The sequence below is a fragment of the Leptinotarsa decemlineata genome, unplaced genomic scaffold (genome assembly GCF_025532065.1).
Source record: "Leptinotarsa decemlineata unplaced genomic scaffold, Ldec_3_MD MMD2_tig00003798_RagTag_RagTag, whole genome shotgun sequence".
Lineage (NCBI taxonomy): Eukaryota > Metazoa > Arthropoda > Insecta > Coleoptera > Chrysomelidae > Leptinotarsa > Leptinotarsa decemlineata.
In genome coordinates this window covers 1120656-1145810 of record NW_027412596.1, presented here as the reverse complement: position 1 = coordinate 1145810, position 25155 = coordinate 1120656, and the positions used below count along the sequence as shown (strand labels likewise).

Below are 25155 nucleotides of genomic sequence, written 5' to 3'. Positions count from 1 at the left end.
AACCGAATATCTGACATTTTTCCTGTTCCTTGTATGAAGAAAAAAACTTCACATATATGCGGTTGGTTACCTCGTTCACAGGCAGATGGCGCGATGACATATCTGCTGTTTGTTTTCCGCTTCAGCCTAGTTCGAGAAATGATACTCTGAAGAAAATCGATTTTCAATTATCGGAAATCACCGACTTTATGTTGATGATAAACACTACCCTGCACTGATGAGTAGCCAAACAGCCCGAAACCGGTCTCCAATAATTGAAAATCTATTGCGACAGTTGTATCGCCAACAGCATATGCAGGAATAACTTCTGTGAAAAATCCTGCACTGACACCTGTTGGATATAATCCAACGCCCTTCATGGTATCAGCCAGGGGAGTATTCGTTTTCTCATAGGTGTCAGTCCATTAACCTATAGTGTAGGGAGTTGAGACCGGCCTGAACGAATTGTTCCTCCAGATCAGGGGTCTCCAAACTTTGAAGCCTTCGGGCCATAATGATTTTTTCAGTTTATTTCAAGGGCCGATTTCTGCCCTTAATTATATTTCTAGACTAGGATAGTCGCAAAGTGCGTGACCTAAGAAAACTTACGCTTTTTTGCATTTCAATTATTATTGTGTATTGTGACACTTAACGACATCTAGTGGCGAGTAGTGGTACTATGTACTATCTTTTTCAGCTACCCGCTAGGTGGCATTAGGCGTAATCAAATATTTGGAATTACCGCGTTGGTTCGAGAAAGTTCTGGTTCTAGCTAGTGTATTCCGATCACCTCGAGATGGCAGTAATAATTGCATATAAAAAGGCTAGCAGCCTTTTTATGCAATGCCTGCAATGCCTGCGAGCATTGCATGAGTCAACGGATGTGTCAGATACTGCTCAGGTGTTGATTTTATTCGTGGAGTAGATAAAAGCTATGAAGTGTATGAAGAACTTCTTGATATTGATAGTATTCACGGCACGGCAACTGGGGCAGATATTTTTAAGGGAGTTGAAAATGCCATTAATAAAAAGAACCTTCGATGGAGAAATTTGAAATCTATAACAACTGATGGAGGCAAAAATATGTATGGTGAGAATAAAGGAGTGGTTGCACTTGGGCAAAGGCTGTAGAAAATGATGGTGGTTCAAAATCATTAGTCTTACATTGTATCATTCATCAACAGTTCTTGTGCGAAAAATGTTTGGATATGTCTGAAGTTTTAAAACCAGTCATATCAGTTGTTAACTTTATCAGATCCACTGGGCTGAATCACCGACAATTCCGCGAGTTTATTCAACAGATTGGAGAAAATGATTTATCATACTGCCGTATGCTGGCTTAGTTGCTGAAAAGTCCTTAAGCGCTTTTTTGAACTTCGAGTAGAGATCGAAATTTTTTTAGATGAGAAGCAGCGCCCTTTTGCCGATTCAGAAAATAGTGAATGGATGTAAAAGTTAGCCTTCTATGTCGATTTGACAAATCATATGAACTAACTGAATTCGAGATTGCAAGGAGAAAATTAGCTTCTCCCTGATTTATACACCAATATCAAACAAATCCTTCAGGCAGAAAATAATACTATTTCAATCGCAATTACGTAAAAAATGTTTCACACATTTTGAATCATGTGAAATATTTAGCCACACTATAGAGACGAATTTTCCGTCAATTTTGCAATCGAAACTTTGAGTGCTTTGAAGATAAATTTTGATACTCGTTTTTCAGATTTTGATGTCATTGCGAATGAAATTAAGCTTTTTCAACATTGAAACCCTGGCTCCGGAAGTCCAAATGGGAATTATTGATTTACGGTGCAGTGATATGCTTAAGAACAAATATCAAAATTCATCTTTGTTGGAATTTTATAAGAGTCTTCCACTGGAACAATTTGATAATTTGCAAAAATTTGCTCGTGGGTTGTTTTCTGTTTTTGGTACCAATTACTTGTGTGAGAAAACGTTTTCCAAGATGAAGTACACAAAGAATGTTTACAGATCTCAATTAACCGATGAGCATCTTAAATCTCTTTTGATAATTATTACAAGTAAAATTGATCCACAACTACAAAGTATTTTCGGTGGAAAATCACAATTACATAAATCTCATTAGTGTTTTTGTTTTACTGTGATTCATTTCAATTATTTGTTAGTTATTAATATGCTTAAACTAAGATACTCAGTTAAGTTTTCTTTGTCATCATTTCTGTCGTTGAGTTTTATCTTGCAAGTAAATAAAACTGAGTAATTATCATTCTGTGTTTTCTTTTTCAACTTATCACAGCAATAGTAACAACAATTAGATAATCATTGGCTGTCGCGGGCCAGATTGATGACAGTAAATCATTGGCTGTCGCGGGCCGGATTGATGACACTGGCGGGCCGGATGTGGCCCGCGGGCCGTAGTTTGGAGACCCCTGCTCTAGATGATTTGATCAAAAACCTAAATCTATCAATATCATAGGCGGTATTCAATGAATATCATGACAATATGAACGACTCAGAAACATCCTATTTTCATCCTATTTTTTTATTATCCGAACATAACTGCATAGGAAATAACAAACAGCTAACGATATTTCAGTAGGCGGTTTTCGATATTTCAGGAATTTTTCTTTTCAATTTTTGAATTGTAACATTCCAGAAATCGATTCCTTTCCATTGTTTCACTTAAAAAATATCGATAAGAGAATGAATAAAATATCTCTGATGCAAGGTCAAATTTTGATAAAATAGTGCGGAATTTAGTGGTATCACTGTATATTGATTTCATCATTAGTATTCAACAATTATGTTTCTTCAAAGGTCGACATTTCTCCATAATCTCAGAATGCATTATCATGACTTGTTACTTGTTACTGCTCCTGCTTGGTGTGGGGCAACTCACGCATAACCATGAATTTCTCACGAAGTTTTACGGTGGTATCGTAGTTAGAGAAATATGAGTTTTATATTCTCCTGAATGTAAAAGTCCGTATTTAAGTTATTTCAACTTGTCACGATAATTCAATGATTCGCTTTGTATCAACAGCCTATCATGTGGACTATCAAATAAAACATATTAACATTCCATTCTTCTGATTTGTGTCAAAGGAAATATGCCTGATCATTTTCCGAAACATTAATCAACCAAACAAAGCTATGTCAAATTGTTTATGTTACGCAGTTACTTTTGTTTTGTATATTTTTCATATTGAGAATTTTTATATTCCCAAGAAACAGTCAGAAATATGGACCCCTACCCAAAAATGACTTTCAAATGATAAATCCATAGATGTTTTTGATCTCATTTTCATTACTTCGTCTACGTCCGATTTTCACATCTTCAATTTTTCATGGCTCAGACTTTACTGCACTTCATTCGATAGAATGATGTTAGTCTTATATATGAATATACAATTCAAATAGAAGGAATCAATTTTTATATGATGAACGTGATGAGTAACGTCATTTAGCTGCTCAAAATCTAAGTAGAAATGGATTGATATACCATTTTTTAATACTGGTTCTACTAGAGATGACCATAGACCTCTGATTCCTTACTGACACTTTTTTCCAGCATTTTGAATCGTATCGATCTATTTGTTGAGTGTTTGTTTTATGTAGCTCTTCAGTTGGTTAGCTGACACGAATGATTCTATGCCAAGCCAGAAGCGATTTAGATTTATCAGTCTTTCAGACATCTACGGATTCCTTCAGCACAGTCTTCATAATTTTCAGATATATTTCCTTCATTTTTGTGAAATTTTTCTCCAAATTATTATTTTCTCACAGTTCAGTTTACTGTAACTACAGCTACCGTAATTTTGTTCGCATATTGAAGTTAATAGTTCACGAAGTTTCGGACGATTTACAATTTGTGTCGTCTATATTAGTCAGTGTCTACCTAATTCAACCCAACCTATAATCACCATTACATCCTCAGATTCTGTAGGAATCTGGGTAGCTTCTTTTATCATTATTCTGATTTACGAAATCAGATGATAGATAGTAATAATGGAATTAATACATTCCAGATTTTCAGTATCATTCAATAGACGTGTTTATTTCATACGACAATGTCGGGATCAAGGACACATCATCCATAATTTGTTGTTGTTGTGCCTACCCCTTAAACGTCCCCAACATCATCATAAGTCTACCAACCAGATGACCATACACTAATAGATTCAATCCGTTTTTCGAGGTCGAGATGGAATTCCTGGGGCTTCGATATGCCAACTAATTCTCGTTTTATTACTTTTTGTCAAATAAAAAAAGGTTATCCGAATTTTGGCAGGGGTCAACACGTAAACATCATGCAGAGACCTACTCAAGCAATACAAAATATTAACTTTTGTGGATATATTCATATTCAAAATGTACATTCATATTTATACGATATAGCTCCTATCATAGTATTAATACGAGAAATCATAATAACTTTTACCATATAAATACAACCTAACTGCCAAGTCCCCTGTTCATTTGGGATTGAAAATGTTTGAAAAGTTACCTCTTTCTCTTTGAGCGATTGATAGAATTCATGTTTTCAAACGCAACTTGAAAATGTTTTCACTGAATAACATGTTCTATATCGTGCAAAAATTTCTCGAAGAGAATGTATGATTCGTTTTGTATTCACATACCTGACTATTCCAATATATGTTTTTGTCTTATGGAAAATTAATATAATTATTATTATTTGAAAAATGGGTGGTTTGCGACATCATTTTTTTTCGCAAGTTTTTGGTTATTTCTTTTATCTATCTGTCGTTGATATCCTGTTGGTTTTCTTGAAAAATCTGTCGTTCCTTCTCAAAGAACTAGTGTGTTTTGATTCAGGAGCTTTATATCACGTGTATTTTTTCTGTTTTGTAAAATTTAAGATCCTTGCCATTTCCGACAATTCATTCGATTTTATTAGTTCTTCACAGTTGTGATAATGACATCTCGATGAAGTCTTTTTTCTCGACTGATTGTTCAATTTACAGACGGTTTGCTAACCACGTTAGCATCAATATGAGATGACTCATTGGCTGATGATACTAACTTAGTTAGTGGAATGCGTGTCAAGAATTGATATAAAAAAATTAATAAATACAGTTTATTGTATGATTTTCACTATAAAGGGTTTTACAAGAATCGCTACACGTGTTTCGCTATTCTATAGCTTCTCAAGCTGTTGAAGTATTTTTCCACTCCATGAATCATCTATTGGAATTTCCTTCATGCCAGTTCTACAATCCATTCAAATTCATACGAGCGGCAAATGAAACGTAGTTTCTGTTGTTTTTTGTTCGAGTAGCTTGCTTGGAGAAAATATTTCCAGTGTTCGACCAGCAGTAGAAAACAAACGTCAGGTGGTGTGAAATAAAACTTCATTCTCAATAATTATGCACAGATTAAATTGCAGCCAGAGATGAAGATATAATCTTGAAGTTTGTAAAAATCTATACAGCCTGTATAAAACACTACAGCTTTTGAAGAAGGAGAGAAGGAGTCAGCGCGGTCACTTCATAATTTGCTTTTTTCACAAGAAGAAGATGAGACAACCGATTGATTTCAGAATCATTAGACATTCCGATGAAAAGCAAGAGAAAAAATTGATGAAATATTGGTTCGCAAATGATGAACATATTTCGAATAACGGTTCATTTTACTTTTTTCGAACTCTTCGGATAGTTACTATTCAGGACAAATATTTATTTCTTTCACAGTTTGCCAGTCCCCACGTAATAATAGGATGAATAGAAGAATAACCCGTGAATGGTGTATGTTTATTATTTTCAATTTCAATAAACGCACTTTCGTACCGTCGTAATATTTGTGAAACATACCACACACAGGCCTTATAATTGTGGTATATACAAAGACATGATAATATGGATATCAAGGTATTTAAGTCGGACGAAATTCACGTGCAAACGTTTCATTTTCGCTGCCTTTGATAAGAATGCTAATAGTGGATCAGCATCTCTCATCACCTAGAGGGCACTTTCACTTTTTTTTTAATGTAAAGGGAGGTCTCGTGATAACACATTTGATAGGTATTTCAATTCTCTCTCCATATTTTTTGCATCAATGAAAATCGGAACAGGTCTTTCAGAGAAATCAGCAATTTCATATTAGTTTCAGAAACTTACAAACTGCTGATTCAAAAAAAAAATGTATATTTCAGTCACTTCAGTCCATCCCAGTGAATGTTCAATGCGATCATCATTCAATTCCTGACAATAATGGAGTTTGTTCACGAATTCATCATGGAATGGTTCTGGGGTAATTTCGTTAGAACCACACCTCACAAAACAACACACCACAACTATCAGCTCGGAAGTAGACTGTGGTGGTGTAACGTGAATTTCGGATTTCACCAATCATCATAAAAATCTAAGTTTGCGGGTCATTCTGGGAGACCACGTTTACCTATCCACTGGTTTGGATGATTGTCATCTAGCCACTTTTGAACCAACTCGTCGTAATGAAGAGGTACCTACCTACCCCAAATTGCTGAAACCTAATTTCAGTTGAAAAGTCGTTCGTATTTGATAATTTTCCAAACCGGTAGACAGGCAAACATGATCACTCAGACGAGCCCACTAGATCACCTGATCGGATATTTTTGAGTCGAATATTTTCGAGAAAAAACGTGACATCTGAAGTGACGATACAGAACCGCAATTCATTTCAGAATTCGTTTATTAAAAAAGAGGTGCTTGCAACGATTTTACCCAGGAACATTTCACAATATAGAAAAAAACTGTAAGTACACTCCATTATTGTTGTGAATGATTTAACGTTTTGAATATTCATTAGAATGAAATTAATTAAGATTTGAATAATTTGAAAATTATGATAATCATAGTGTGATGAAAATGGCCGATACTTGAAGAAAATCTATGAGGTTTCCAAGTGACACTCGATTGTGAGATTTCCAAGCATTTTCATACGTATCAAACAAACAATTAGACAATTTCAATTTGGTACTGAAGTGATTGACGTGCCATGTTGAACCTTGATGAATTTCATTAGTTTGTTATTTTCAGCTGATCATTTCAGTTTTATTGACATTTTCAGGCATTTCCATTAATTTTTTATGTCATATTAGGCTGTGGAAGTCTGAACTGATGAAATCTACCATGATATATTGTCAACCTACTTTAAACAAATGTTGAACTTTGTTGATGAAAATGAGCTGATTTCAGTTGAAAAAGATATTTTAGAAATATTGAAATAAGAACAAGAAGTCACGAACAAGAATCAACCGGAACCCAGGAACAACATCCAAGACGAACACAGAAAAAAAAACAATGGGAACAAAAACACAGCAGAAACAACAGAAACAACAAAAATACAAGGAACATCAATAGTACCTAAAACAACAAATGCAAAAAGCTGGGAGCTGATACAATAAGATATTTCGATGATATTGTCATGTTGATAGCAAAAATCAATAAGTAACTGTTTTTCATGGTAATCTCAGAACACCATTTGATCCCTTCAAATAATTTCAGTTAATTCTACGTAACAGTCATAAAGTACGTAAAATAACAACTGTTTGCCGAGATCGAATTTTTCTTCAAGAGATAACGGATATTTCGTAAATGTCGCCATTATATTTCAGCTACAATTTGGGTTCCATTAGGTCGTTATTTGGAGCTTTGGTTTCGAAATGACCCATGAATAAGTTGGGAATGACAGGTTATCATGGAGAACCCATTGGAACAACCTCTATATATCAATGAGTTTGTAGAGACATAAGGCTCTCCAATGGGTGCATAACAAGCCCATCATCTGGGCTTAACAGTGATTCGACTAGTTCACATTTTAAAAAATCGAGGCGTTCATTGTGATAGAAGTTAATATCAGAAAAAAAACTGTTTCAGGGAAATGGTTGCACAAACCTAAGATAAATCATGCATTAATTGTGAAATGACATATCATGAACTCACATTGTTTGGTGAGAAACCTTTTCTGCAAATCTTGAAATAACATGATCCTAGAATCATTCCGACCCAGCTGCTCAACCAAATGGAATACGTGGATAAGTAAAGAACATTGAAATGGTGTGAGACGAGAAGTTTTCCATATTCAAAATTCCTAAAAAACAGTTTAGTAAAAGTTAATTGCCTCATTTTGATGAAATACTTACCTGATGAATGTCTTGAATATTAAATCTGTATCATTGATGTATATCATCAAACCGTACACTGTATAATATATAAATAAAAGTGATAAAAACACTTTTTTCAAATTGAAGTTATACTTAAATGAGATATATAAAACCATCACATGAGCAACGTACATTTGAAAGTCTGCCGATAAGTACCATGTCGTACCGACACACTGAAAAATACTATTTAATCAAATTCAGAAATCGAATTGGAAGTGTACTAATATGTATATATGTAAAATATCACTCACCATATCTTTGATGTCATAAATGTTGTTGAAAAACAAAATAGTTGCATGCCAATTTTTTTTGCATCCAAGTAAGTGAAAATTCATGATATCGAAATTATTAGGACCAACAAAATAATGAAACCACGACGTATTCAGTAATGTAATGAGTACGATCACTGTTGAAACGAGCCTAGAAACAAAAAATATTGATGAACCTGTGTATTATTTGATGAGTAGCATACTCAACAAATCAATTCATCCAATTACCGGAATGTACAACATGAAAACATTTGTACTTGTACTTCAATATTAATATGCTACAACTATTTCACTCGACTATCATTCTTGAAAACTGACTAGCAAGTATTGAAATGATTATTTTTCTGTGTACAACATCAGAGCTTTTGTTGACCTATTTTGTGAATTTTTACTTTCCACGATCTGAAATAAATGATTCCTAATTGTAATGTTGCAATGTTTTAGGAATGGCATACTTCCTGTTCATCCCGATGAGTTACTGCGTGAATTCAATATATTTCTCACATATGAAAATGTGTTTTTATTGATCTTGTATTTTCACTACAGAAAAACTAATAATTTCAAAAATATATCTCGACTTCCCGTCGTTTTCAGGATCAAAAAAAGAATCATAGTTTCTATTTTCTCAAATGTATCGTACTGGACTACCTTCGAATGTTTTTGAAGTCAATCGGCAACTTTTTTGTATTCCATATGTCAGAATTTGGCATATAAAATATTAGAATAAATATTTATGAATTTATAGTCCATAAAATAATAATGAACAACTTTTATTGTGTTCAGATTGTGGTAGATGACAATTCCCAAAATGTATTGCAAAGATGGAGGGAAAATAATTTTTTCACTTTTATCTATTTTTGATCTCCTTTACTTATTGATTTTTCACTTTGTAACAAATGATTGTCTTCAATTACGTTGAAAAAAAGAAGAAATTGAAAAAAGTATGAAATCATTCATATTCAAGAAGAAATCAACAAAAAGTTTCAATTGAATCTTTGAATTTTAACTATTTTACACATTAATCACATCTCTGGCTTTTTCAACAACCCATTTTTACCACTAGGGTGAAAATGATATAGTACTTTCAAAAAATGAACATTTGAATAATAAATGTATTCAATATATACAGTACGGGCGCAAATAGTCCCTCTTGATTTTCGAACCGAACAAAATATTGAAGTGAGACATAATTCAAATGAAAATGTATCTTCGTCAGTACTTTTCGATAAGAAACACAATGGTGTTGAATCTCTCGTTGTCGAGACAGCCGCTACCAACTTTCATTTTCGAATAGGAAGCAGACTTTGTAGTAACTCTTTTGACAGGTATTTCAATTGTCTATTCAACAACGATTTCAAATTTGAAATTCGGATGGGCCATTCCTGAGTGATTAGCCGTAACATATTAGTTTTTAATATTTACAAAAAACGATTGATATAATCTCACTTCAGCTAATTCCAGTAAATGTCTGAATTATTACCATCCACTTACTGACAATAATGAAGTTTGTTGACAAATTCATTCGTTGAGAAATTCATTATGAAATGTTCTGAAGTAATTCGAGAGAAGCACCTCTCATTCTGACCATGGGCTCTGAAGTAGACTCCGGTTGTGTAAAGTCAATTTCAGATTTCACCAAACCTCATAAAACCCTAAGGGTGTTATATCAGATAATGCTGCGGGCCATGTATACCCATCCACTGGTTTGAATAATTTTCATCAAGTCCCATTCAAAGCAGCTTGGTTTGACCATTTTTCGAAACGGGAGAAAGGTAAACGTTGTCCCTCAGAAGAGCTCACTAGATTACCTGATATGACGTGATACGTGACATCTGAATTGTACGATACGTAACCCAAATTCATTCCAGAACTCAAGGATAGAAAAAGAGGTGCTTGCAAAAATATGGCTCCAGGAATATTTCATTTTTTCTTCGAGGATCAAACACAAGCAAGGAAAATCCTTGAGACGCTCTGAGAGCGATGTTTGTGTGAAAGTAGCAATTCACGTTGGATTTGAATCGCTGGAAATTAAATTCATCTGGAAAAACGTTCTCAGGAAGTTCATTCCACATAAACGCAGTTCTCCAAATGAAAGAGTTCCTAAACAGTGAAGGTCGAGTTATACTCAGTTGCGTATTTCTGATATGTACCACTCTTCTGGGAATCAAATGCGGAGTTACTTGAATACCTATCTATAAAAGAGAGACAAATCCCCAACCTTTTTTTCGATGTTCCATACACTCAAAGAGATGTGTCTCTAATCAGGTGCATGGCTCTTTTCTGGGTCTGATATAAGCTTTTTGAAGCATCAAACGTTGCTGAGGTGTGTACACTTTTCTGGTTCGGAACAGTGTTTCAAGCTTTTGAGAAGCAGCCTTTGCAATTTCATTGACATGATTGTGTTAAGACATATTGTTGTCCATTTTAACCACCAACAAACTTATGGAAGTAGAAAGTTAAATCATCTGTCCCGACATTATTATATCTGGTTTGGAGAAAACCGACGCTAGGGTTTTCTTGCCATTGAATTGAACCTGGTTACTTCCCCCCAATTCAAATTCACCTCTAGATCCTCATTAAAATGTGCAACCTCCTGCTACCATCAGCGTTGATGATGAAAGTATTCGAGATATATTCATCGACGTCCACTTGCAGGATCGTTATTTCAGCAAACTGGAGAGCGATACACAAGAATGATCCGACAAGCCATTGCATCGAAGGCAAACCCTCATGCCACCCAAGTGAAAGGCCTTAGAAATATCAAGCGCAACAGCTCTTGCGTTATTCCAAATATGGGTAACATGCGATAGAAGATCGCCTGTTGATTTTTGTTTTCGAAAGCCATATTAATGATGGCTCAAAAGAATAAAGCATTCTAGATATTTGAGAATATGGTGGTTTACGGCATCCTCGATAATTTTTTATATCACCGGTAGCAAAGCGACTGGTCTATAGTTATTTGGAAGATTTTTTTGCCCTTTCTCGGAGTAGGCTGAAAGCGAGCAATATTCTAACAAGAAAGGAAAACCCCCTTCTTTATAAGACATTTTGAAAAGTCTGCAAAATACTGATGCGAGTTCATTGGCGCACATTTTGTGTACACTGACGGGCACTTCATCCGGACAAGACACCATATTGATATCAACCGGTTTCAAAAACCACCAGACTAGTCGGAAAGGTATTTTTGGCATTGTGGATTCTAGTGTGTAAATGAGTGGTGCCTTTCCCAGGAAATCGACTGAGGAGTGGGACACGAATTGTGCAGAAAGTAGATTTGATATTTTTGCTGTTGTTACAATTGACCATTCGCTCGTATCTATGGTGTAATTGTGGATTTTGTAAAGTTTAGATTACAGCTTTAGTTACTGATCAAAAGGATCTAGACCCGTGGGGAATGGCAAGCAGTTCATCGCTAAGCTTCTAATTGTGGAGTTCTTTGCTTTCATTTATTTTAGGTTTGCAGCTGCTAAGAATATTAACAAACCTTGTTCGGCTTTCGGCACTGTGATTTTTGCGCCACTGCCTCTAGGCGAGATTTTTGAAGGCGACAGCTTGCTTGCAATTTTTGTAAAACTAAGATTCACCTTTGGAAGTTCCTTTCATCTAAAAAGGACTATATGCATTCATGGATGATGTTAAATCTCCCATGACTTCGAAAGCTCAAGTTGGTGAATCATTAGAGCTGAAACAAATATGGTATCAAGATCATCCACCTCAGCAGATCTGTGATGCCAAACTTCATCGGTAATTCATTCAACTCTGAAATGTGTTTATGATCAAAAGATTCCAGTGGAGACCCTACGGTGACTGTGTGAATTTTTGGATTGGTTGTTAGGTATAGACCCAGAAGACTGGCATATTCTCCATCACGGTCAGAAATGCTAGCTGGCTCATTTATAATCTGAGTGAGTCCACTGCTCATTGCAGCGGATATTTGGAAATTTGAGCCAAAAATTCAATGATCGCATTGAAAGAAGCACCGATAACCTTATTTCAGAAGTTTTGAAAGAGTTTAATGATTGCTGTAACAGCTGAGTATGTTTATTGAAGTTGCTAATTGAGCACATTCCTATAATGTTACCTTGCTTTATATACATATACATTTGAATTTATCATACTCATAGTTTTGTGCTAGATAAAAAGTATAAGTTTATGAGACTCTTTTTAATATAAGTTACTATGGATTTTTAAATAATGAACATGTTTGGCGTCATTGTGAAGTTACCTTAAAGACAACCGGTATATTACAATCGTAATTTCATCTATGCAATATCAATTATCTGTAAATAACTTCGACATGAAATACTGTGTTTCTGATAGAATGCGATAGTTGAGTCATATTATTTTCAATCAGAAAATAACATTCTAATTATAAAAACATCAATTATTGGGATACAACTGGCCACCCAAACTTCTCGTTGAAGGTATACTATCAATATTCATATTTTCATTTTTCAATTTGCGTAACAAAATTGAAATGACTGTTGGAAGTTCATTCTGGGGATAAATGTACCTAATATGCCTAGAGTGAATACATGCAGAAAGTCAGTGAAGCAAGCAGGTAAGCAGAAACAAGAAACAATTTTGCTTATTTTGGTTGGTGTCACCTCCAGAACAACTGCTCCGAGCTATGGCAATAAATGAATTCATGCAGACTGGGGTACTATATTTTATTAAGTAGGCAGGTGTAGTGAGTAATACGAGATGATGCGGGTTAAAGATGAAGTAGAAACAAATAGACCTGAAGAGCCATGATAATATAAAAACATAGGCTTTCACGACCGCAGTCACGATTAAAGAGAAAAAAATCCGGGATAAAAGGCCGTGGTCGAATGGAATCTAGAGTATCAAACGTTTCATTTGCTACTGAGGCAGACATCATCAGTAACGAGTCGTGCTAATAGTTCGTTTCTGAGACTTCGAGATATGAATAAATGAAATCATCAATATCAAGAAACATTACATGTTTATAGTAGGGACAATGTAACATACAAAAAAACAAATAAAAATATGTGAAACTAAAAAACTGTTAATCTATTTCATAACTTTCTTCGCAGTCAACTCTCATACCACTGATGATGAAACCGTTACTCTAGATTTCATTCGATCACACTTAGTAGCCCCGATTTTGTTCTTTTTATTGTTGGTTGTTAATGTTGATGATAGTGATAGGAGTAAAACTATCTTAGTCGGTGGGTGGCTTCAAAGAGTTAATTTAAAAATTTAGCGCAAAATCGGCATTCATAGGTATGCGCTTCATCTATTGAAAACACTTTTTCCTAACTAGAATGAAATCGCTGTCTCTCGACGCGCCTCTCGATAACCAAGATGGGAGAGATGACTTAGACTTGTAGTCTTATTGTTTTCAATATACATATTTATTTCAAATTTCACTCATCAGAATATATATTTCAACTTGAAGACAATGATAAGAGCGTCATTATATTTGTGTTTCTTTTTTTTAGTACAAAAATAAAAAAAATGTCTAATGAAGCACGTACTTCCACCAGAGGTCGGCCGTGACAAATCTGAAAATATGTAGCTAAAGAATCACTAGTAACTAGTGTAATATACGTATGTCAATTATTCGTCACATGGAATTATGTATCTTGTACGATACAGGCAGAGGGGAAAAATTAGATAGGTCGGTATTATGCATAATTCGAATTTCAGAGGGATGGGACACTCATAATTATATATGTATGATTATTTATCAATTCATTTTGATGAATTGAAAGAAACACTGTGATCTTCATTTAAAGTTAATTGCTTTATTTTTTTCTTTGAAAGATTCATACATTTAGTTTTTGTATAAAGATGGAAACGTAGGAAGCCAAAATTTTTGTCTCAAAAATTCAACTTTTCTGAAAATATACCTCCTTCAATGAGCCTTTTTCCTGAGAATAATACAGCGAATATGTCCCGAGAGGCAGCACTAGTAGTAGGGACAAACATAAACTATTCACAAGTAAAACAGCAGTGTTATTTACGTAATATTAATTCATTATTTGAAAATATAAATCTGATATGAAAAATTATTTTGTGCTAGTATAATGCCAACAAAGCATTGCTGTTTTGCGAATTGTACGTCGGATAATCGATATCCGGAAGAAAACGTGTTTTTATACCATTTATAAAACCTCATAATGATGAGGTTAGATGTAAGAAATGGATACATGCTTCGAGGAGAGTGGATTTAACAGTGCAAAAAATAAGTATTCATATGTATGCTCTGAACATGAAATGAATAGTACATTTTTCATAGTTAATTACCATTGATTAGAATGAGATATAATCTCAATAGTTTACTTAATCATATTCATTTATTATATTTAATTAATTTCATTTCATAACTATCTGTATTTGAGTAATATTTTACTCGAAAATAAATCTGAAATCCATAATTATTTTTGATTTCATTTATTACAGTTTGAATCTACCGCTACTTTTTTACTAGAGTCTGAATACTAACCTGTCTATTAATTCACTTTTTTCCAGTTGCTTTCAGATTCCGGCATGCAAGCCAACGTTTTAATGTTACAACATTGTTATCCTTTACAGTTGTAAATTTTCGTTTTGCTCCAGGAACATCTTCTTCTGTTAAAAACATTCTTTTTCAATTGTACTTTACCATATGTTTATATGAGGATAAGGCAGTGTTTGTCTCTACCGAACTATTAGCGGTGCTAGTGAGTCATTTTTCGTACTTCAGGAAAAAGGTTCATTCAAATAAGATTTCTATGATTGGGGTTTGATCAAGTAAGCGAAGGAATATCGTTGTACTGTCATGGATGACATGAGTATATTTAACTCATTTGTGGCATAAGATCATTATTAAATGAATGAACGGAATGCTTCACCCTGTATTAGTGTGAAGTTACCCACAACTTTTCATCCACAGTTTATGACGAAGGACAATCGAACAGGGTTTAGAATGAGATTTGCGAACAGTCAGCATTCTACATAAACTCATTATATCAGCCAACTGTCCGTATACAAGCAGTAATACAGAAAAAAATGTAAAATAAGAGTAAAATATTATTCAGGAAAAATCCATTTGTACCGAAACAGGTAGCGAATGAGAACTGGAAAAATAGTTTCTCGGTAAAAATTTTATGACTTGTAAAAAGTATGTCATTTGAAATATCCTACGTTAAACAATACCGAATGCACAGGAAAGACTCATCCATAAAATATCAAATTTCTCACTGATCAAAAATAGTTTGTTGACGAAAATTTCAGAAATATTTCAGCAAAAGTATATCTATCGACGTGCTGAAACAGATTTGCGTACCATTCGTTTCTTGGGTGCGAAAAAAATAGTTCCATATATTCGGAAGTGAATTATTCAAAAAAAGTCAAATTTCTCACCTATCAAAAATAGTTTGTCGATTAAAATTTCAGAATATATTCTTCTGAAGTATATCTATCGACGTGCTGAAACAAATTTGCGTCGATACGTTCCTTCGGTGCAAAAAAAAAGTTCCGTAAATTCGGAACTGAATTACTCATGAAAGTCAAATTTTTCACCTATCAAAAATAGTTTGTCGATGAAAATTTCAGAATATATTCTTCTAAACTATATCTATCGACGTGCTGAAACAGATTTGTGTACCATACGTTCCTTGGGCGCGAAAAATAATAATTCCATATATTCGGAACTGAATTACTTATGAAAGTCAAATTTCTCACATATCAAAAATAGTTTGTCGATGAAAATTTCAGAATATATTCTTCTAAAGGATATCTATCAATGTGCTGAAACAGATTTGCGTACCATACGTTCCTTCGGTGCAAAAAAAAAGTTCCGTATATTCGGAACTGAATTATTCATGAAAGAAAAATTTCTCACTCATCAAAAATAGTTTGTCGATGAAAATTTCAGAATATATTCTTTTAAAGTATATCTATCGACGTGCTCAAACAGATTTGCGTACCATACGTTCCTTGGGTGCGAACAAAAAATAGTTCCATATATTCGAAACTGAATAACTCAAAAAAAGTAAAATTTCTCACTTATCAAAAATAGTTTATCGATGTAAATTCCAGAATATATTCTTCTGAAGTATATCTATCAATGTGCTGAAACAGATTTGCGTACCATACGTTCCTTCGGTGTAAAAAAAAAGTTCCGTATATTCGGAACTGAATTATTCATGAAAGTCAAATTTCTCACTCATTAAAAATAGTTTGTCGATGAAATATTCAGAATAAATTCTTTTAAAGTATATCTATCGACGTGCCCAAACAGATTTGCGTACCATACGTTCCTTGGGTGCGAAAAAAATACTTCTATATATTCGGAACTGAATTACTCAAAAAAGTCAAATTTCTCACTTATCAAAAATAGTTTGTCGATAAAAATTTCAGAATATATTCTTCTGAAGTATATCTATCGACGTGCTTGAACAGATTTGCAAACCATACTTTCCATCGATGAGAAAAAAAAGTTTCGTATATTCGGAATTGAATAACTCAAATAAAGTAAAATTTCTCACTTATCAAAAATAGTTTGTCGATGAAAATTTTAGAATATATTCTTCTGAAGTATATCTATCGACGTTTCCAAACAGATTTGCGTACCATATGTTCCTTGGGTGCGAAAAAAAAATAGTTCCATATATTCGAAACTGAATAACTCAAAAAAAGTAAACTTTCTCACTTATCAAAAATAGTTTGTCGATGGAAATTCCAGAATATATTCTTCTGAAGTATATCTATCGATGTGCCCAAACAGATTTGCGTACCATACGTTCCTTCGGTGCAAAAAAAAAGTTCCATATATTCGGAACTGAATCACTCAAAAAAAGTAAAATTTCTCACTCATCAAAAATAGTTTGACGATGAAAATTTCAGAATATATTCTTCTGGAGTATATATCTATCGACGTGCCCAAACAGATTTGCGAACCATACTTTCCATCGATGAGAAAAAAAAGTTTCGTATATTCGGAATTGAATTACTCATAAAAGTCAAATTTCTGACTTATCAAAAATAGTTTGTCGATGGAAATTTCAGAATATATTCTTCTGAAGTATATCTATCGACGTTTTCAAACAGATTTGCGTACCATATGTTCCTTGGGTGCGAAAAAAAAATAGTTCCATATATTCGGAACTGAATAACTCAAATAAAGTAAAATTTCTCACTTATCAAAAAAAGTTTGTCGATGAAAATTTCAGTATATATTCTTCTAAAGTATATCTATCGACGTTCTGAAACAGATTTGTGTACCATACGTTCCTTGGGTGTGAAAAGAAAAAGTTCCGTATATTCGGAACTGAATTTCTCATGAAAGTCAAATTTCTCGCTTATCAAGAATAGTTTGTCGATGAAAATTTCAGAATATATTCTTCCATAGTATATCTTCCGACGTGCCCAAACAGATTTGCGTATCATACGTTTCTTGGGTGCGAAAAAAAATACTTCCATATATTCGGAACTTAATTACTCAAAAAAGTCAAATTTCTCACTTATCAAAAATAGTTTGTCGATGAAAATTTCAGGATATATTCTTCTGGAGTAAATCTATCGACGTTTCCAAACTGATTTGCGTACCTTATGTTCCTTGGGTGCGAAAAAAAATACTACCATATATTCGGAACTGAATTACTCAAAAAAGTCAAATTTCTCACTTATCAAAAATAGTTTGTTGATAAAAATTTCAGGATATATTCTTCCATAATATATCTATCGACGTGCCCAAACAGATTCGCGTACCATACGTTCCTTGGGTGTGAAAAAAAAAGTTCCATATATTCGGAACTGAATTACAAAAAACAAGTAAAATTTCTCATTTATCAAAAATAGTTTGTCGGTGAAAATTCCAGAATATATTCTTTGAAAGTATATTCAACGATGTGCCGGAACAGATTTGGGTACCATACGTTCCTTCGGTGCAAAAAAAAGTTCCTCATAATCGGAACTGAATTACCCATTGAAGTCAAATTTCTCACTTATCAAAAATAGTTTGTCGATTAAAATTCCAAAATATATTCTGTGAAAGTATATTTATCGACGTGCCAAAACAGATTTGCGTACCATACGTTCCTTCAGTGCAAAAAAAAATAGTTCAATATATTCGGAACTGAATAACTCAAAAAAAGTAAAATTTCTTACTTATCAAAAATAGTTTGTCGCACCCAAGGAACGTATGGTATGCAAATCTTCTTCAGCACGTCGATAGATATACTTTGTAATGATACATTCTGAAATTTTCATCGACAAACTATCCTTTACAAGTGAGAAATTTGACTTTTATGAGGAATCCACTTCCGAATATACGGAACGTTTTCTTTCGCACCGAAGGAACGTATGGTACGCAAATATGTTCTGGCACGTCGATGAATATACTTTCAAAGAATACATTCTGAAATTTTCATCGACAAACTATTTTTGATAAATGAGAAATTTGACTTTTTTTGAGTAATTCAGTTCCGAATATACGGAACGTTTTCTTTCGCACCGAAGGAACGTATGGTACGCAAATGTGTTCTGGCACGTCGATGAATATACTTTCAAAGAATACATTCTGAAATTTTCATCGACAAACTATTTTTGATAGATGAGAAATTTTTCTTTTTTTGAGTAATTCAGTTCCGAATATACGGAACTATTTTTTTCGCACCCAAGGAACGTATGGTACGCAAATCTGTTTGGGCACGTTGATAAATATACTTCAGAAGAATATATTGTGAAATTTTCATCGACAAACTATTTTTGATAAGTGAGAAATTTGACTTTTTTTGAGTAATTCAAGTCCGAATATACGGAACTATTCTTTTCGAACCCAAGGAACATATGGTACGCAAATCTGTTTGGGTACGTCGATAAATTCACTTCAGAAGAATATATTGTGAAATTGTCATCGACAAACTATTTTTGATAAATGAGAAATTTGACTTTCTTTGAGTAATTCAGGTCCGAATATACGGAACTATTTTTTTTTCGCACCCAAGGAACGTATGGTACGCAAATCTGTTTGGGCACGTCGATAGATATACTTTCGCTGAATTAATTCTGAATTTTTCGTTAACAAACTATTTTTGATCAGTGAGAAATTTGATATTTTGTGGATGAGTCTTTCCTGGGCATTCGGTATTGTTTAACGCAGGATATTTCAAATGACATACTTTTTACAAGTCAGAAAATTTTTACCGAGAAACTATTTTTCCAGTTCTCATTCGCTACATGTTTCGATACAAATGAATTTTTCCTGAATAATATTTTACTCTTATTTCACATTTTGTTCGGTATTACTGCTAGTATACGGACAGTTGGCTGATATAATGAGTTTATGTAGAATGCTGACTCATTTATTCGACATGTTTCAATAATATATCGTGTTTTTAAAATGATAACATCAAAATACAGGTAAAATTAATAATATTTGCAATCTGGCAACACTGTTCTCAAATCTCATTCTAAACCCTGTTCGATTGTCCTTCGCCATAAACTGTGGATGAAAAGTTGTGGGTAACTTCACACTAATTCACCCAGTAATGTTATCCAGATTGATGCTGAAAAGGCAACAACGGAAGTGTCCTAATTCGAAACATCTATATTCGTCATTGTGGATGACAGTGTTTCATGTAAGCAAAATGTCATCATATTATACTATATTGTGTTTTTGTATAATTCAATGTTTATATAAAAGTAGTTTTTTTGAAAGTACTTTTCTTTAGTGGAATTCAAGATTAATATGAAATTATTTGTTCCGAGAGGGCTTTTTCCCACTTTGAATTAATTGAATGCTTCATATTGTAATGTTATTCAGATTGGTGCTGCAGAGGCAATGAGACAAGTATCTTATTTTGAAACAGTTTTTGTCAATTGATGTACTCTCGGTGATACCTAGATGAGCTTATGAAATTTGAAATCAAATCAAATAAAAATGTACTTTATTGTTGAAGATGAAATCTCATTGACAAAGTGTTACTATTCTAAGAAATATAAGATACACAACTCAAACGATATTGTCGAAGATAAAATAATATTGTCAAAAGTGTTATTATTTTAAAGAATGTAAGTTATACAAATTGAAAGTAATATTTGAACATTTGGTGATTTCAGCATTTTGGGGTGAAAAAGTAGTCAGAAAGTAATAATATATATATGCTACATATTGAAATAAATAATAATAATAATGAATATTCTCATGCAACACATACACAGTCTTGAACCTGTCACTGAATAATTAGTTATATTAGGTTTTGCCTCAAGCTATCTAATTTTTCAGTTTGACTATGATAGAAAAACTCTTTGAAAGTATTTTTGGCTATTTACATCGGAAAAAATATTTCAAGACTTACCTGAAATATCTGTTGATTATTATCAGGAAAACTTGTTTTAAAGTGAATTTGCCATGTGCTTCCCGAATATTACATATTTGGTTAGTCAGCAGCCAGGAAGATATCACGAAAAATATGAGAACCAGAAAAGTTTCCAAATGGCTAGATGTTATAAACAAAGGAGTTGCCAGCATCTGAAAAAGTCTCATTGCTTCAGAGTGAAAAAATTGATTTTTGAAGTATTGCTATACCTTTTCGATTGAAGCTGGGTTTTTATAATACGATAACGAGTAATACAGCTTCGTATGAGTCAGTAATAAAAGTATTGTCGTATAAAAACGAAAACCCTGCATAGAAGTCAGTTTTTTATTGTCCTCATTTTTCGCAGAATGCGTTCTCTGCTGCCAATTGTAACGTAGGGAGAATAATCGTAATGTTCTATCCCCTGAAGATATTTGAAAAATAAAATAAAAAAAAAAAAACAATTGGTTTTACTTCAGCACAACAGAAAACACCACCGTCACCTGATATTCACTTACAGAGCTAATACTGAAATTAAAGGACACATGAGATGTTTTATATGTTGAAACAAAAAATCAATGAATCGATAAAAAAAATCATTCTCAAAAACTGACTTTCATTATTATGGATTTGATTCAAAATGAATTCTGAATGAAATCCAACTCATCAATTAATTTCAATATACAATTCAAAAAAATATACCCTTCCAATTCAAACAATTTATATGATATATGGAAGTTTGTCGAAAGATTTATCTTTTCAAAGAATAGTCGTACACTTTTTTATCTTTGAATTCTCATGTCAAAATCATATTGTAGTTCTAGTTACCTGTGCAGGTAAATCACTTGATAAGCATTTATATCATTATTTGAATGAAATCATCAAACCTTATAAATTGCGTTATGTAAAATGGATGGTTTTAAGTTAATTTTTTTATGTTTTTCCACTATGAATATTTTTTTTTCATTTTCAGTTATCGCTAGAGTGCCTTACAGTGTACGCATTATGTATCCATTTTGTGTTTCAACTTTGATCATAACTACCTTAAAATTCAACTATTTTTAAAAAAAGGAGCAAGACATTTATATGTCCATGAATGGAAGTGACGTGATTTTATTTCAAGTATTAGCTCCAGCCAATTTTCTCATTTCATACCCATAGCAGTGAAGTGCATGAACAACTTTTTTCATATTGGGTTTGAAGTGACATCATTTTATTTCATTCGTCGTTAGCACAGCCTTTCGTTTGATACCTATATAATAGAAATATTAATTACCATCTTGGGTGGTCCACCATACTCGATTAAGAGTGACGTCATTTAAATTTTGAATTTTTTCAGCAAACTCTTTCACTAATTAATCACATCATAGGGGTGCATAAAGAATAGTTCAGCATATTGGGAGATCCTGAATATAAGATATAGAATTACTTCACTCAGCTAACCATGCATCGCCATCCAAACTAAACATGTATGCAACAAAACTTTATCTCAATCAGTTGATGATGACTGCTTACAAAGTTTGATCTGAACTAACATCTACATACATATTCACAAACATTGCGAATTGAATGAAAGCTTGTATTGCGCCCATTAAACTATACCCATATATCATTATTTTTCTCGCCGGAACAGTCAGTGTAAATGAAATAGTCAATAGGTTCGAGAAAAAAAAATCCAATGTTTTATTCACTCGGCTGTGTGGAAGTTCATTGTTGGCTATCGAAAGAGAAGTATTGATTCACGTTAACTGCATCACAATATGTCTAATCATTTTTCCAATAATTGAATAGAACTGGCCGATACTCAATAATAATAATAATAAGTGTTCATGAGGGGTGAGTTGAATTTTATTAGCTTTGACATGAAGTAAAATTTCATCTCTACATTGAGATTCATTATAGAGTGCGTCAGAAGAAAATGACAGCTTTTTGCCATACATAATTTTCAGAACCTATTTCTGCAAAACCTGTAATTGGTTCAAGAAGCAATCATTGACGCCGCCCCAGCCCAAAATCCCATAGGATAGTAAGGACTCAAGGAAGAATAAACAGTTTTCAACTGAGTAATGTTCAATATAAAAATGGATATTGAAACTAACTAAATATTGTATGATTTTCACTATAGATGGTTGAACGAAAACCGCGATTTTTGTAAAACCCCCTATAGTGAAAATCATACAATGAAGAGTATTGGTTAGTTTCATTTTTCCATTATATAGATTTCACTAATCAATCATAAAATCTCTCATATGACGTCAATAATCCCGATTAATCTAACAGTGATACAATAGTCCACTTGCACTCGATTTATAATTGGCGAAAAATATTTTAATAATATGACAATATTGTCATATTTATTTAAGACGTCAGAACGGTCGGCATCGGTGGCGAAAGCGTGTTGCCGAGTGTGAATATTTGTTTGTACTCACACACCTGAACAGGAGTCAAAATCTAAGCAACTGTATAGGCGAGAATTTCTGTCGGTTGTAATTCATATCAGCTAGACAACTCTGTATTGAATTTTCACACATATCTTCTTATTTCACTTCGAGTTATTAGATGTACAATAATACAAATAATATGGCATGCAAAAGCTGTAAAAGCTCCATCGTGTCTATGACAAAAAATGTCATAAAAGTGCCATGTGAATATAATGAACGAGAGACTTCGTACGAAGCCACACAACATGATTCTGAAGAGTATTCTTTTTTTTACTTCACTTCAAATTGGAAAAAAATTTCAAAACAAATAAAAATTATTATTTTTCTATCTCTTGCAGAGAATATAGCAGAATCAATTGATTAGTTCCCTAGTTTTCCACTGGATTTATCAACACCTCCATCTTTCATATTAGGTAAAATATGAAACCAAAAATTTCGTTGTAATATCAAGATTATACGTTATGCTTTTACGTTCTTCATTTCCATAATATATTTATATGTTCATGTCATTATTTTTTACATTTCTGCAGATGCAAGAAGTGCTATGGTTTGAAAACCATCTGTCCCCCATTTTTGATGTATCTCTGAGATATTATCCGACGAAGCTCTGACGAATCATATCTGTGTCATTATTTTAGTATATTACAAATAATACATTGATCAAATCATTATCAATAACACATAATCCGTTGGAAAACTAAGTTTTGTAAATAGAGAACTAAATCAAAATGATAAAAGGCGTCCCTTCATTCGGCAAACTATTGCCACCTGAATGAATATATTTTGCTTTATAGCATCAAATCATAAAAAATTCAACCCACTCTCCCTTTGAAATATCAAAATATATCAGATTTGAGGTGATTATGAAAATCCAACTTCTTCTTACTTATAGCGAATAATGACGCAGCGGATTTGAGACATCAACAGCCTCTGAGAAAGCTTTTTGATGTGACGCACATTCAGTAAAATTCCAAGTGAGAATTTCTCAATAAATAAATATAGGAGTTTTATTGGCATATGAACGAACGTAGCGAGGCAAGCAGGTAACCAAAGTTATCCTTGGTTAACCAAAGCCCCTAAGCAATTCCCATATTATTCATGCACTGACGCGTTACTTGACGAAAATTATTATGGAAAGTAATAACACTATACATGATAGTAAAACAATTTACACACCAATAAATTGACTAAAGCGAGTTTCGCTACACTGGTACGTACCAGCTCGACTAAGGGAGCGATATTGTAGCTAAACGCGTTTCTAGTGAAGTTTTTAGTGTGGACATTGTTTTATTATCTGTTCTCATACCAATCTTATAATCAAAATTATTCGATTATCTGAGTATCATATACAGAATTTTTTTAATAATGAATGAAAAATACCTTCTTGAATATTTTTGCTTCGAACATCTAGAAGCGTTGAAAATGCTACTAGGAAACCATATAATATTACAGCAATCCTGAAACAAATATTAAAATAGATGAAAACTCATCCATGAATTTTGAATTTGAAGTATGTATTTTCCTGAAATCTCAAGCACCTGTTTCCATTTTGCAATAACTTATATATCATAGATGCCTACTTGACCTTGCCTTGAACTTACATTTCGATAACTTTGTCAGAAACGTTTTATTTTTCAAGTGATAACTTCTTATGGGAAGGTGAAACACCTCGTTACCTAACGCGTAACTTTGCCAATTTGTCTGGCTTCCCTCTCACGCGGACGGCAGACTCCTTCTCTCTCGTATGACAGACATTCAGTGTTCAGTGTGCCTTAGATATATACTTTCGACAGAATTATAAAAATATAACTGGCAAACACGTTATATTTTTTTATTATATGAAACGTGACTCAAAAATGATTATACTAATTTTGTGTATGTTCATTATTAGTATCATTTTATTCATTCCCGAAAAAGTAACAATTGGCTTATGGTAGCTATAATATATGTACATACACAAAATAATCAATAAAAGATTTCATTCATGAATAACCTTTCCTTATATT

At 33.2% G+C, this 25155-nt stretch overlaps 1 protein-coding gene across 1 annotated transcript in view; it reads right to left on the bottom strand.

Moving 5' to 3' along the window:
- The window catches only part of LOC111517105 (O-acyltransferase like protein), a 47619-nt gene that overhangs the window by 8916 nt on the left and 13548 nt on the right, over positions 1-25155 (bottom strand). The window contains exons 4-9 of the mRNA XM_074178433.1: positions 24530-24606; positions 20939-21132; positions 20709-20881; positions 8380-8548; positions 8108-8301; positions 7908-8055 (exon numbers count right to left, since the gene is read on the bottom strand). Coding sequence (XP_074034534.1) covers positions 7908-8055; positions 8108-8301; positions 8380-8548; positions 20709-20881; positions 20939-21132; positions 24530-24606 — 955 coding nt within the window. The remainder of the gene's footprint in view (positions 1-7907; positions 8056-8107; positions 8302-8379; positions 8549-20708; positions 20882-20938; positions 21133-24529; positions 24607-25155) is intronic.